General features: G+C 35.0%; 3 protein-coding genes across 8 annotated transcripts; 2 read left to right on the top strand and 1 right to left on the bottom strand.

Moving 5' to 3' along the window:
- Positions 1-1,782: 1,782 nt before the first annotated feature.
- On the top strand, positions 1,783-7,072 carry LOC108227744 (D-ribulose kinase). Of its 5 annotated transcripts, XR_001808048.2 has the most exons (10): positions 1,783-2,114; positions 2,391-2,623; positions 2,903-3,042; positions 3,124-3,376; positions 3,476-3,608; positions 4,302-4,390; positions 4,813-5,090; positions 5,178-5,495; positions 5,980-6,049; positions 6,722-6,792. XR_001808048.2 is itself a non-coding variant. In XM_017403058.2 (9 exons), exons 1-9 carry the CDS (start codon positions 2,048-2,050, stop codon positions 6,911-6,913), a joined length of 1,404 nt encoding a protein of 467 aa, XP_017258547.1. In that variant the 5' UTR covers positions 1,788-2,047; the 3' UTR covers positions 6,914-7,072. The 5 variants fall into 5 exon arrangements, 4 of the variants coding, with proteins under 4 accessions (XP_017258547.1, XP_017258545.1, XP_017258546.1 ...); XM_017403058.2 differs by lacking the exon at positions 5,178-5,495 and having other exon boundaries at positions 1,788-2,114; positions 3,527-3,608; positions 6,722-7,072; XM_017403056.2 differs by lacking the exon at positions 5,178-5,495 and having other exon boundaries at positions 1,794-2,114; positions 6,722-7,072.
- Positions 7,073-7,217: 145 nt separating this feature from the next.
- LOC108227745 (uncharacterized) lies at positions 7,218-9,398 on the bottom strand. 2 transcript variants are annotated; one of them, XR_001808049.2, is made up of 4 exons: positions 8,518-9,398; positions 8,224-8,412; positions 7,612-7,775; positions 7,218-7,540 (listed from the first exon to the last, which is right to left on the bottom strand). XR_001808049.2 is itself a non-coding variant. In XM_017403059.2 (3 exons), the coding sequence occupies exons 1-3, from the start codon at positions 9,178-9,180 to the stop codon at positions 7,755-7,757; spliced, it is 873 nt and encodes a 290-aa protein (XP_017258548.1). In that variant the 5' UTR covers positions 9,181-9,398; the 3' UTR covers positions 7,218-7,754. The 2 variants fall into 2 exon arrangements, 1 of the variants encoding a protein (XP_017258548.1); XM_017403059.2 differs by having other exon boundaries at positions 7,218-7,775.
- A 488-nt stretch (positions 9,399-9,886) lies between these two features.
- LOC108224424 (uncharacterized) lies at positions 9,887-12,471 on the top strand. The gene is made up of 3 exons (XM_017399047.2): positions 9,887-10,432; positions 11,627-11,833; positions 11,977-12,471. Exons 1-3 carry the CDS (start codon positions 9,938-9,940, stop codon positions 12,067-12,069), a joined length of 795 nt encoding a protein of 264 aa, XP_017254536.1. The 5' UTR covers positions 9,887-9,937; the 3' UTR covers positions 12,070-12,471.
- Positions 12,472-12,760: the final 289 nt, after the last annotated feature.

A 12,760-nucleotide genomic window follows, 5' to 3' on the forward strand; every position in this document is an offset into this window, starting at 1 on the left:
TTGACCATCATCTTGATTTGATCCAGATTGCATTGCATGAGATAAGAATGTTTCCGCTTCTTCTTTATTTTCCTAATCAGGCTTCCATGTCCATTTTAGTGTAATTCGATCCATGTGATTTTCGATCCATATGATTTGTCAGACTTAAACTCTAGTCACTTTCAACTGCTCTTTGCTTCATCAGTTGAAAGTTCTGGTTACTTTCAACTGCTCTTGACTTCATCACTTGAATGTTGCGCTAGGCTCATCAGTTGAACGAATTACAAACTTCATCAGTTGAATGTTGTTCCAATCTCATCAGTTGAATTCCTTAGCATCATCAGTTGAATACTTTGTCTTCAGTTGAATGCTTGGTTTTTATCAGTTGAAACATGATCCAGTCTTCATCAGTTGAATAGTTACATCTCATTAGTTGAATATCCTTCACTTAGATAAAATTACATGGCATTGGATATTTACAATTAGCCATCCTATTCTACCCATCCGTTGATAATTCCCAAAGACAAGAAATATAACAATTACAACTGAAATTTGATAAAGATACTAAGTAAGACATGTTACAAAATGTTTATGTTATCATCAAAAATTATTGATTCCTAACAGAAAGTTTTGGGCCCAAAATTTTGAACTCCATTGCAACAACTTTAGAAACCCGTTGCAGTTGTTATAGGTTTTTTGAAAAATTACACTCATTTGTAACATATTTTAAAATTATTGCAAGAACTATTGGTTTGTCAAAATTTGTTAAGAAATAGCAACAATTTATGATCAAATTTCAGACTTGGAGTTGCTATAGCCCTTTTATGGTGTAGTGCTTTGTGATTGTTTTACCCTCAGTAGCTTGCAAGACAAACTGTCACTTTGTCTTGCCGAATAAAACTGGCAAACAATCCCTCGGATTGTCCTACCGAGTTTTTCAGCAAGACAAAGGAGCCGTTTGTCTTGCCCATCTTTTTTTAGCATGACAAAGGCTTGTTTTGTCTTGCCCATTTAGTGAATTGTCTTGGCACTTTTTGTGTCTTAGCAACTTTGTCTTGCTAGTTCAATGGGTTTTGCCTATAAGTATGGCTCTCCCGCTTCATTTGTTTTTGTTCAAACACTTGTAACCTCGATCAAGTTGCTTTTTGTTATATTCACGGATGTTCTATGTTTTGATCGCTCGGTTGTTTTAATCACTAAACTAGGATACATCCTGTCGAATTTATTCTACGAACTTTAGTGAACATTAAAACTGAACCCCTTTAATTATATAACGACTTTCACATTGTTATATTAGTTAATTAAAATCAGATTATCAAGTTAAATACAAATCAGATTATTTCCGCCATTATTGTGAGACGATTATATTCAACCCATTTCTACAATCGTTTCTGAACCTAACAGTTTACTTGTAACTGACATTTGTAATCCTATATAAAGGACATTTGTGTAACCATATGAATAACACAATAATATATACTTCCTTATCTCTTGTCTAGCTCTTTCAACTATCTTTTTACATATATTATTTTATAACATTTCTTGTTTAATAGCTCAATTATTAGTATGTAGCAAATCATTTTTTTAAAATAATCAATCACTCAGAAGTAACGACGGTAAGCGTGGATATAATTCCCTAATTTATTACTATCCCTCAATATTTTAACACAAAAATTGTTATATATTAGGTGGATGACTCCTAGCTTTATAGCTTCCTTCACTATTATACATATAGCTTTTGGGTTATCTCCAGTATTGTATACACCTCTTAGCTTTTCACTTACTTGTAACTCACAATCTATGGTCTTATCTAAACCTTATAATATGTGGTTGGATGGATATAGAAAAGTGTGATGATCTCTCTCTAATACGCAGCTCTTCTTAAGTTTTATCTATGTGATTATATATTATCTATAACAAAAATTGAGATTTTGAGAAAAATTTTGTTTTTGAGGAATAAAATACATTGGACGACGTCGTTGGGTTCTTGCTAAGACGAGAGCATTCTTAATCCTCGGAGCAGGCAGTTTGTGTGGCAACAATAGCAGAGGGCGAGAGTTGAGAGAGAATGGTAGCGCTACTTGACCACTTCACATCTTCCCACCCACTTATCAGACCCCAACTCGGCTTTCCTAGTACATTTTCTATCTCTTCTTACGCCATAACAGTACTATGTTTCACTTAGCTTACTTCATTATCTGTATAATCTTACTTGATAATGTTTTTCTGTATAACTTGTGATATTGCCTTCATAATTTCATTTTAATGAAGTCCTACTTTACCTTGATTTTATGGTGGTTTTCATGAAATTTTTCAAGAAAGAATGTTACTTGGACAACAATTAGGAGTATAAAGTTGCAACTTTGATGTAATTTTGTTGATGTGTCAAATGATTTTTTGATTGTTGTTAGACTATAATTCCAAGAAGTGGATTCAGGGAGCTGGTCGTTTGTGGATTGTGAATAATTCTAGATATATAAGAATGCGTGTTGTGGGCAGTAAAGCCCCCAAGGATGTTAATCTTGTAGATGGTAAAAGGCTTTATCTTGGAATGGATTTTGGTACATCTGGAGCTAGGTATACCTTGATTGACAAGGATGGGATTATACGCGCGGAACAGAAGCGGGAGTACCCAAAGTACATGGTATTCCTTCATGTATTTGTTCATCATATGTACAGTTGGATGATAAATTAATTTTTAAAACATGTTCAAATTGAAGTGATTTTTAGCATGTAAGCTAAGGTTTATCTTTGGTCTATATTCCTAGTTATTAGAGTGCTTTAAGCTAATTAAGCTGAATGATATCAGCTTTGAAATAGTTATAAATCATGCATATGTCTTCTTATTTTATTTTTTTTGCTAATTTAAATCATTAATATGTCCATTCAAAATGAATTTCGAAACTGTTTTGTTGTTAGAAAGAGCAAGGACGTCATAGATTGGGTTCATTCATGGAAATTGACACTTTTTCAACTTCTTGAAGACATTCCAAACGAATTTCGAGCACTTATTGCTTCGATTTCCATTGATGGAACTTCTTCAACGACTATGATTATAGACAGGTTATTACTGAGATTTGTGACCTGTCATTGCTACATAAATTGCGTCTGTATTAATTTTTTATTTCCATTTGTACCTTGCAGCACAACCGGAGAACCATTATGTAGGCCTTTCTTATATAATGAAAGTTGTCCGGATGCAGTGTCTATAGTTACATCTATTGCTCCTGTAAACCACACAGTTTGTTCCAGTACTTCTACCCTGTGCAAGCTTGTATCATGGTGGAACTCTTATGGATCGAGTAAAGATTCTGCAGTTCTCTTACATCAAGCAGATTGGTTATTGTGGCTTCTTCATGGCAAGCTTGGAGTGTCTGATTACAATAATGCTTTGAAGGTATATCAATATTTCTTGCGCTTGATTTTCCTTTCTGTTTTTTCTACAGGTTAATTAAGATTAGTGCCATAAAACATTTATAAATCTGTAACAAATTAGGTTGGTTATGACCCTGAGCTTGAATCGTATCCACCATGGCTGCTCTCTCAGGCATATTCATATGTTTTACCTTCTGTCCAAGCTCCAGGAACTTTCATTGGTTTGGTTAAAGAAGATGTTAGAACAAGATTTGGTATGGTTCTCATTTAAATTAATTATATGCCAGTGTTACAAATTCATATCGAAAATATCCTTATGAAGCTTCCAGTTTTGAGACGATGCAATGAACACAACATGCACCTGGTATGGTGGCATGCTCTGAGTGATACTTGGTGGCTGCATACTTATAAGTTGAATACCTTTTCAAGTAGCAAGAGAAAATATTTATGTTTGTCTCTTCGTTTTGTATTTTAATTTAAAACATATCATCTCCTACACTCCTAGAGCCCGTTTGCCTGTGCTTTAAGCCCGAGTTTAAATCCATTTTCGACTTTAAGCTCAAAAATGTCTATTTGTGTAACAGAAGCCGGCTTAAAGTTAAAAATAAGCCAGCAACTGACTTGAAGCAAGAAGTTGATTGCCTTGGATGTACATTTTTGAACAACTTATTTTATTTTTAAGATTTTTCTCAAATAAATGTCAATTTCAACACTAAAATGAATAGTCTATCAAATTTCTTTTTATTATATAAATTTTTAATAATACACAAGTCGCCTATAATAAAAGTACCAAAACATACAATTTAAGCTGAGCAATTATCACATTAAACTAGTATAAGCCATAAGTTATTATTTTAAGCCTACCCAAACAGACTCCTAATTTTGTTGCATAATAAACTTTTCCTGGCAGATTTCAGACACCTGAATTTTGCACTTTCTCTCTGCAGGCTTACCAAAGGATTGTGCTATCTGCACTGGTACTACTGACAGCATTGCTGCATTTCTTGCTGCACGTGCTACTCAAACAGGAAAATCTGTGAGATATCTCTTGAAATAGTTTTAGAGATCCTCTGTCCATTAATCCAAATATGGTATCTATCACCGATTCACCATAGTGTGAGTTGTCAAATAGATTTCTGTACTGAAACCCATGTCAAGGTCTTCATATTGTAACTTGCAATTGAAAATGCTTGAATAATCTGTGTGAGATGGTCAAATATATTTCTGTACCGGAAGCCATGTTAAGTTCTTCATATTGTGGCTGCAATTGAAAATGCTTTAATAAATGAAATCCTTTATGGTTTCTTCCCCTAAAAATCAGAAATAATTTGAAAAATTGGCAGTAAATAAAACTGCTTATACAATTTGTCTATTTTATTTTGCATTTTCAAACACTCCTTAAAAGTTTCTTCATACTACAAGCATATTGTAATCTAATATGCTAATATTGACAATTAGGTAACATCTCTGGGCTCAACACTTGCTATCAAACTCCTAAGCACTAATAGAATAGACGATGCACGGTATGGGGTATATAGCCATCGGCTTGATGATAAATGGCTTGTCGGAGGTGCTTCAAATACAGGAGGAGCAGTCCTCAAGCAAATATTTACCGACGAGCAGCTGAAGAATCTAAGCGAGCAGATTGATCCGATGAAAGTTTCCCCATTAGACTACTACCCTCTCCAAACAGTGGGAGAAAGATTTCCTGTAGCAGACCCAAAGTTAGCACCCAGGTACATATATTGTCAATTGAGTTAGTTGCAGAACTTGTTCTAATTGATCTTAAATCTTAATTGGTGATGGTTTGTGTGTATGCTCAGTTTGTCTTAAAAAGAAGATTCTACGCCTAACTGCTATGAAGTAAACAATTTAATGTCAAATCACGATCAGAATCTGCTCTTTCTAGACGTATTCCGCCTGTAAGGATAATGTTCAATAAGAATCGCGGACCTCCATTAGGATGCAATGAAACCATACATCAGTTTTTTTATTTCCCAACATTCTAAATAACAAGGCTAGATGGACAAAAAAGAATAAAGACAGAGTGTACGCTTGGTGACTACTGACTAGTATCACAGCTTCGGTAGCCAGCTCTCCTGTCATCAGGTCACGGAAGTCTGCACATGTACATCATGAATGTAATTTCAACAGATCTCTTTTGTTGTTTCATGATATTATCCAACTACTGTAAGTTATTTGTGGCATGCATAAAAGTCCAAGTGATGCTATATCTATAATATAGTACTCACCAAAAAATGTACTCCAATGGGATGCTAAACTTGGTTTCAATATAGCAAAATGCTATACTTGGTGCTAAATATAGAACCAAGTATAGATGTTGCTATAATTGCCACATAGGCATGCAAGTGGGAAACTGGATAGAAATAGCAAGTTTGATAATTTTTGTTTCATTTCATGTACAAGGTGGTTGAAAAGTAAACTAAATATAGATTATTCGGTGCTATTCTGAATCTACCCATTGGAATAGAAGTTTTATTTTAACATCACAAGTCATTTTTTGATGCTAAAATTAGCAATAGCTATATGTATTTTAGTACCACCATTTGAGTAAGATACTATTATGCTGTTAAGTTGCGTGACTATTGACTTGTGTTTTGGCAGGTTAACTCCCCGCCCAAAAAGTGATGTGGACTACTTGCATGGAATTTTAGAATCTATTGCACGCATAGAGGTATATATAATCTACAAGACTGTATGAGCACTTTATGGTTCGGTGTTTGTTATACTGTGTTACAAAATTTTTAATAATTGGTATATGTATATATTCTTAAAGCAGCCTATATCTTCTTATAAATTATTAACAGAATTCAGTTGTATAAACTGAGTCTTAAGTGTATGATATATAAGCCTGAACATAAATGTAACAATATGAAGAAAATATTATTTAATTACTATGTAAAAACACAAAAACTGAGCACTGGTTTAGACTATGCAAGACGCATATGCATAATTTTGACATTAGATATATTAGAACATATACAGTATTTCAATGGATTTGTACGTAAAATTTATAAAGCCATTTGAAGGAGATGTGAACTATATATATCGTATTTCAGCAGATATGTATGTAGAAATATCTGGATCTGGCCTGGCATACTGTTGTTACTTGTAAATAGATCCTTGATGACCACTTTCTTGTACTTTCAGATCTGATTTGCAATGACATCTATGCTACATGTAATTGTTGTGACACTTCTGTTTGGGCGTAGCAATAAAACCTGCTTTTTACAAATTTTGCTAGTGTCTGTCAATTTCAAAGATCATTTCTGTATGAAAATAAAGAAATTCATTTTATTCTTCTCTAAAGTTTATTAAATTAATTACCCTGTTTCCATGTTAACAGGGAGAGGGTTATAAATTGTTGACGGATTTAGGGGCAACCCCAGTTGAAGAAGTGTTGACAGCAGGGGGTGGTGCACAAAATGAAACATGGACAAGAATAAGGGAGCGAATACTAGGTCTGCCAGTGAGTCGAGCACAACAAACAGAGGCTGCATATGGAGCTGCACTCTTGGCATTAAAAGGTGTAGAATAAATTGCAGGATAGTTGGCAGAAAGAAGACAGATAATCCCGGTCAATTGTTGTGTATACATAAAATTGTAAAGCAAAAGGCTATAATCATATGCACAAACAAATATCAACCTCTGGAATTTCAATGGTCCACAACATTGGAATTACCAGCTCTTTGTCCCATTATTTAGAAGGAATTTTATTTTAAAAATTATAAATCTGGTGATGATGAGTCGGGGAACACAAGCACCTGCATTCATGACAAATAATCTGGCAACAATTTACAAATTGTGATGTTATTCTACAACTTAGCTTGAATAGAGAGCAATTAACAAGCACGACAATGATATGACGCAGCATGAATAAATTCAGTAATTTACAAAAAAAAAGAAGTCATATGACCACAATTTTCGACAAGTTTCAGTATTTGTGAGCAACTCCAACAAGCTCAAGAACTGCAACTTGTTCTCCATCATTCCTCAAGCAATCTATTTTCTTTTTCAGGATCATAAATTGACAAATTTGAAAGTCAAAATGATATCAACATTACAGCACAAGTAATTGTCCCCAAAAGGCACATCATGGGTATGGGAATATCATACAATTCAAATAACATGACTGGCGACCACTGCTCAAGAGTACAGTGTCCTTCTGCAAGCCAAAGTGATCATTACAAGGAAGTCTAACAAGGTCATAGAATTCTGGATATACAATAATCTTACCTAAACTGATATAGCTCACAAGCAACATAAAATCATAGCCGTCGTTATTCTGAACAGAATATGACAACAATATTGATAGCATTCCTTCAAAACTATGACCCTGAGTGAGATTCTTCTTTTAAAGATCAAAGTGCTCCAAACTATCATTTTTGTCGTTCCGCAGCCTGTTCATCAGAAAATACAAGAAATCACAAAAGGAGACAACATATTAATGAGATACAAATAATACAAAGTTTGAACTACTGTAATAATATATATTTTCTAAACTTGACTGACTGTGAGTCTGTGACCAATTACATCTAAACAGAAAATATTCCTTTGCATACACGAACACACATCAGACTCAGATCATGTAGCCAAAAAAAACGAATATATATCATATTACTGAGAAGCCACTATTGACATACCAAAAGCACCTCTAGCAATAAGTATCTACACATTGTCAAGTATAGAATTGGCAAAAAGTAAGCATATTACATGAATATAGTGTAAATTTTTGTTTCAGCTACATATTTTTTTTTTATTAATAAACTCTAATGAATACTTGTCACCACTAAAGTGATTGGAAAAAATGCAAACTCTTGAGATATTGATTAATGATTAGAGTTGGACCTTTCGCAGTTTCGCCAACACTGAATCTTCAAATGCCTGGAATCCAGCACCAACAAGATGACTCATCTCTGGAGTTCTAGATTCCACCGGCTCCTGAGCACTTGTGAAAGTGGGAGCTACAGCTGGCTGAAGAGGCAATACCAAAAGAGGATTTCTAAGATCCCCAAGGACACTCCTGGTTGCAGTAGCCTGCCAAGAGGAAAAACACAATTAACATCAGAAACTATCAACAACTATTAAGAGCAATAGATACAAATTCGCACAAAAATGGGTAAGGTGATATAACAAACTTACAACAGCATCTTTTGAAGCCATTACCACAAAAGCCGATCCTTTCTTTTTATTCGCAGTTCTAATGACCACGTCTTCAACCTCACCAAACTCCCGAAACAAATCTCCTAACCTTTGAGCACTATAATCCTCCCCACCAATTCTATCCCAAGACACCTTAAGCACCTTCTCCTTATCCAAACCACCACTCTGAGCACCAGAACCACTACTCTCTTTCGGTTTTCCAGTCCCAGTCGTTACTCCCTTATTAGAATGCATAGCACGTATTCTGGCAATCTCCTCCCTCAGTTTCTTGGCAATTCTTTCCTCCTCATCACGCTCCTTCCCCCTAGAGTCATTGGCAAAAGCTGCCCTCTCCCTTTCATCAAGATCAGACATCATCTTACGGCGCTTGGAACTCTGTTGCGATTGACGCATAACCCTTTCACGTTTAACACGAAGCAAATCATCGAAAACAAGTCTAGCCTTTTGGTCCTTGAGAAGCTCATAAGAAGTTTTGAGCTTCTGGAAATTATCATGAGCATTGGGATCATCAGGTCTCTTATCAGGATGCAATTCTAGGGCTTTGGATCGATAAGCTTTTTTAATATCTTCATTTGATAATTTAGAACCCTCTTCACCGCTGGGTAACCCCAAAACCACATAATGATCTACCTCCACATCCATGATAAATTGCTCTCTATATTCAAACAATTACAATTCGAATACGAAATTAGAGCTTTCAAGAAATTACCAAACAATCGGAGCAGCGACTAGCGGATTGCACGAGCCACCGATTGTGAATCACAAACCCTAGGTTTATGTTATAATTTGGGGGAAGCAGATATGGAAAGAACAAAAGCGGCCGGGTTTTTTGTCCAAATCGACTTGTATTGGGTTTCTTTGATTTTAATCAGGCCCCTGTGGTATATAAGTGTTGTAATTGTTAACATCAACTTTTCAAATTTAAATTTTTCAAAGTTTAGTTTTAATTATTTAATAAATATTAAAATTTTTAAAATTAAATGATATGTATATTTTAAAAAAGTGACTTTTACTAAAATTTTGAGATAATTTATTAAATATTTTGGATAAATTTAAATAAAATTATTTTGAAAGTGCGGGAACGAGCTCATATTCGACATCTCATAATCTCATAAGTTAGTAATAAACAATCAAGTATGATATATTTAATTATCAAGTGATCCCTGGTTGATAACTCATGATTTGATTCTGCAAAAGTATTCTCGAATCACCATCAAACAGATCGATTGATTGTAGGAAGCATCGGGATACGCAAGAGAGGGATTTATTAGTTGATTGAGTATTAATATATTTAATTTAAAATTTAATATTAAAAGAAAAGTTTATAAGAAAAATAGTTACTTTAATTTAATAAGGCTGAGGGGAATTGTTGTAACCCGTGAAAATTAGAAAACTGAAAATGGGTGCGTTATCTCTATCTTCATCTTCTTCCCTGCTCCGCCATTTTCTTCCACCTAAACCTCCATCTCTTCCTCCCAATCTCTTATTCAAACAATCCCATCCCCCTTCTTTTTCCTCAACTCCTCTCCACACTTTATTCCGTTCCCTATCTTCTTCATCCCAAACTAATTGTCAAGCACCTATTGCTTCACTCACCTTAGAAACCCCCGAAAATGTAGTTATCAAAGATGATTCAGAATTGAATTCTAAGGAGACCCAGGTTGTCGAAGCTGCGAAAGAGGCAGTGGGTGAAGTGGACTGGGATTCTTCGGAAAAATATCAAGAATTGGTGGCTAATTTGCCTAGTCTTTCTACCAAAGAGAAGAAGGAATTGGCTTCTTATGCACATAGTTTGGGGAAAAAACTCAAGTCTCAGCAAGTGGGAAAGGGTGGGGTTACTGATGCTGTTGCTACTGCTTTGGTTGAAACATTGGAAGCTAATGAGCTTCTTAAGGTATATATGTATATATCATATAAGAGTTATATTATTATTCTTATTATTGTTATTCTAATGATTTACTGGTATTTAGTTATTTGCTTAGTAGTCATGCTTTTGATGTGTTGTGGTGGGATTAGGAGTGTTGATTTCGGGTTTTTAGGTTAGAAGGTAACAATGTGTGTTGGTAAATTTTGCTTAGATTAGTATCTAAGCTTAAGGATTAAAATTTGATAATAACCAAGTTTTTCAGCGTATATTCAGGTTCGGACCTTGCTACTGTTTTTTTTTTTTTTTTAATATATTTTCTGGGTTTCTTCTTTGAAAAGTTGAGCTTGTGATTGTTTATTTGGATTTTGATGCAAATGAGGTACAATCCTGGCATTTGTGCCCAGTTCCTATGTTTTCTCTAACCTACTTTCCTATTATACTTCTAGGATTTTTTGATATTATTATTGAGCAATTAGTTGTTAGTGCTTCTGTATGGTACAGTGGTTGAGGAAATGCCTTGCTGTAATTTTCTGGTCCACGAGTATGATGACTTAGGATCTAGAATTTGGGATTTAAATACATATAGTAGCAACCAGCAGTGGTCTGCCCAGGTTACAATAACCTCACGATAGGCTCCCATCCGTTCCTGAGGGATGCCTATTTGCATGGTATAAGGAATCTATCCTTGGTGGGTGGTTATTGCGAAGAAGTGTAATATATTGGTTTAATCGACCCACATGTTGCAGACAAACAGGACTCAAGTGGCTAAATTATTGATTTAGGATAAATGTTTGTTGAGTTGTGTGAGTGAACACTTGATGTTGGCTCTAACTTGCAACACTTTTAAGAAAGAAATTGGTTTACCATAAGGGATGCAGTTATGAGATTATTGCACGAGTTTCCGATTTTTGGTCTTTGAGAAAGCAAAAAACAGACTGTAGTTACACAATAATACTAGTCGACGCGTATCTTGGTATAGTGTGCTAATAGTAAAAACCATAAAAAAAAGGTTCTTATACGTGGGATTATGTATCTGGGTAATGCTGGCAAGGGAGCACTGAAATACAGGGGTTCAGGTTCTTGTTTGGAAAATTGTACTTGGAAGTGTAGTCTGCAATTCTAAATTTTGACCCCTAGCTTGTATTCTTCCGTGATTTAATAAAGCTCCTAACATGTATCTGAATCTGATATCGTCTTAAAGTTGCCTAAAATCTGAAACAGGTTAAAATACATAGCAACTCTCCGTCAGAACTGGATGATGCTGTAAAGCAACTGGAAGGAGCAACTGGCTCTGTTGCAGTTGGTCGAATCGGTCGGACTGTGATTCTCTACAGGCCTAGCTTAACAAAGTTGAAGGCGGAGGAGAAAAAGCTTCAAGCTCGGAGAGTTTTCGTGCGAAGACAGCAGGCATATAGATCCTCATTGCAGGTTCTTAATAATTTTCTCTATTTATATGAAGAAATCTGTACCCTCAATACTATTTTTCCTGTAAATTCTTCTGTTCTCATCAAATACATTGCCTGATATTTCTTTTTCTGATATTATTTAAATTTTTTTGAAAAAAAAAACAGAACAAAGCACAAGCCTTTGGGAAATCTAGAGCAGAAGCTGCAGGACAATCTGGTGCACGCCGAGGAAGGAGTCGTGCCTCACCATCTTTATAATCTCAAGTATTGCGGAGGAGACTAAATTTTTATGCTTGTTATACTCAGCTTGATCGCGGCGCTCAGTTAATGCTTTCAGCCGGTAAAGTGCTTTAAAGAACTTTGCAAATTGAGTTTACAATTATGCTTGTGTCATGTAGTACTTGTGAAAAGTCACTTATCCAACTCCATATATGAAACCAATGTTGTATCGTGGTTGGATAGTATTTTGTAATTGACTGCTTTCCTCTTAGAATAGCCATACAGAGAGTAGCATAGTTTTCTTTTAATGTACTTATATGCGCTTTTTGTAGCCATTGCCACATGTATGCTGTTTCGAATCAAACTACGGTTGGTTTCTTTCCTCAATGTTGTTGTACCAGGATTTTGACATAAATGCTATAATTTCCTGTTATCTGAGAATGAGGTTGTACCAGGTTTCTTTCGGATTCTTTTTCAATTTTTTTTTGATTTTTTGGGAAGTTTCAAACTTTTTCTGAATTTCCCGTCAAGTGTTTAACGGAACATAGAGAGTGACACGTTTAAAAGTTTTTAATTACTTGGTGATGTGTTTGAAATTTTTTTCAACATCACAAGTCAATTACAAATTTTCGGTGACTCAATTTCATCTTGGACTAATCGGCCGGCATTATTGTTATGTCTGCAGCAGATTCCTTATTTCCTTTGTTGCTCACGTGGGTTTTGGCCATCT

The sequence above is a fragment of the Daucus carota genome, chromosome 6, assembly GCF_001625215.2.
Source record: "Daucus carota subsp. sativus chromosome 6, DH1 v3.0, whole genome shotgun sequence".
Lineage (NCBI taxonomy): Eukaryota > Viridiplantae > Streptophyta > Magnoliopsida > Apiales > Apiaceae > Daucus > Daucus carota.

What these genes read in the sequence shown, in the direction of transcription:
- LOC108227744 (XM_017403056.2), top strand. Translation starts at nt 2,048, where the DNA reads ATGGTAGCGCTACTTGACCACTTCACATCTTCCCACCCACTTATCAGA. An exon ending in ACGACTATGATTATAGACAG is followed by an intron (nt 3,043 to 3,123) that starts GTTATTACTGAG and finishes TGTACCTTGCAG; the next exon opens with CACAACCGGAGAACCATTAT. An exon ending in CTACTCAAACAGGAAAATCT is followed by an intron (nt 4,391 to 4,812) that starts GTGAGATATCTC and finishes ATTGACAATTAG; the next exon opens with GTAACATCTCTGGGCTCAAC.
- LOC108227745 (XM_017403059.2), bottom strand. Translation starts at nt 9,180, where the DNA reads ATGGATGTGGAGGTAGATCATTATGTGGTTTTGGGGTTACCCAGCGGT. An exon ending in TGGCTTCAAAAGATGCTGTT is followed by an intron (nt 8,413 to 8,517) that starts GTAAGTTTGTTA and finishes TCCTCTTGGCAG; the next exon opens with GCTACTGCAACCAGGAGTGT. An exon ending in TGTTGGCGAAACTGCGAAAG is followed by an intron (nt 7,776 to 8,223) that starts GTCCAACTCTAA and finishes TCTGATGAACAG; the next exon opens with GCTGCGGAACGACAAAAATG.
- LOC108224424 (XM_017399047.2), top strand. Translation starts at nt 9,938, where the DNA reads ATGGGTGCGTTATCTCTATCTTCATCTTCTTCCCTGCTCCGCCATTTT. An exon ending in AAGCTAATGAGCTTCTTAAG is followed by an intron (nt 10,433 to 11,626) that starts GTATATATGTAT and finishes AATCTGAAACAG; the next exon opens with GTTAAAATACATAGCAACTC. An exon ending in CATATAGATCCTCATTGCAG is followed by an intron (nt 11,834 to 11,976) that starts GTTCTTAATAAT and finishes AAAAAAAAACAG; the next exon opens with AACAAAGCACAAGCCTTTGG.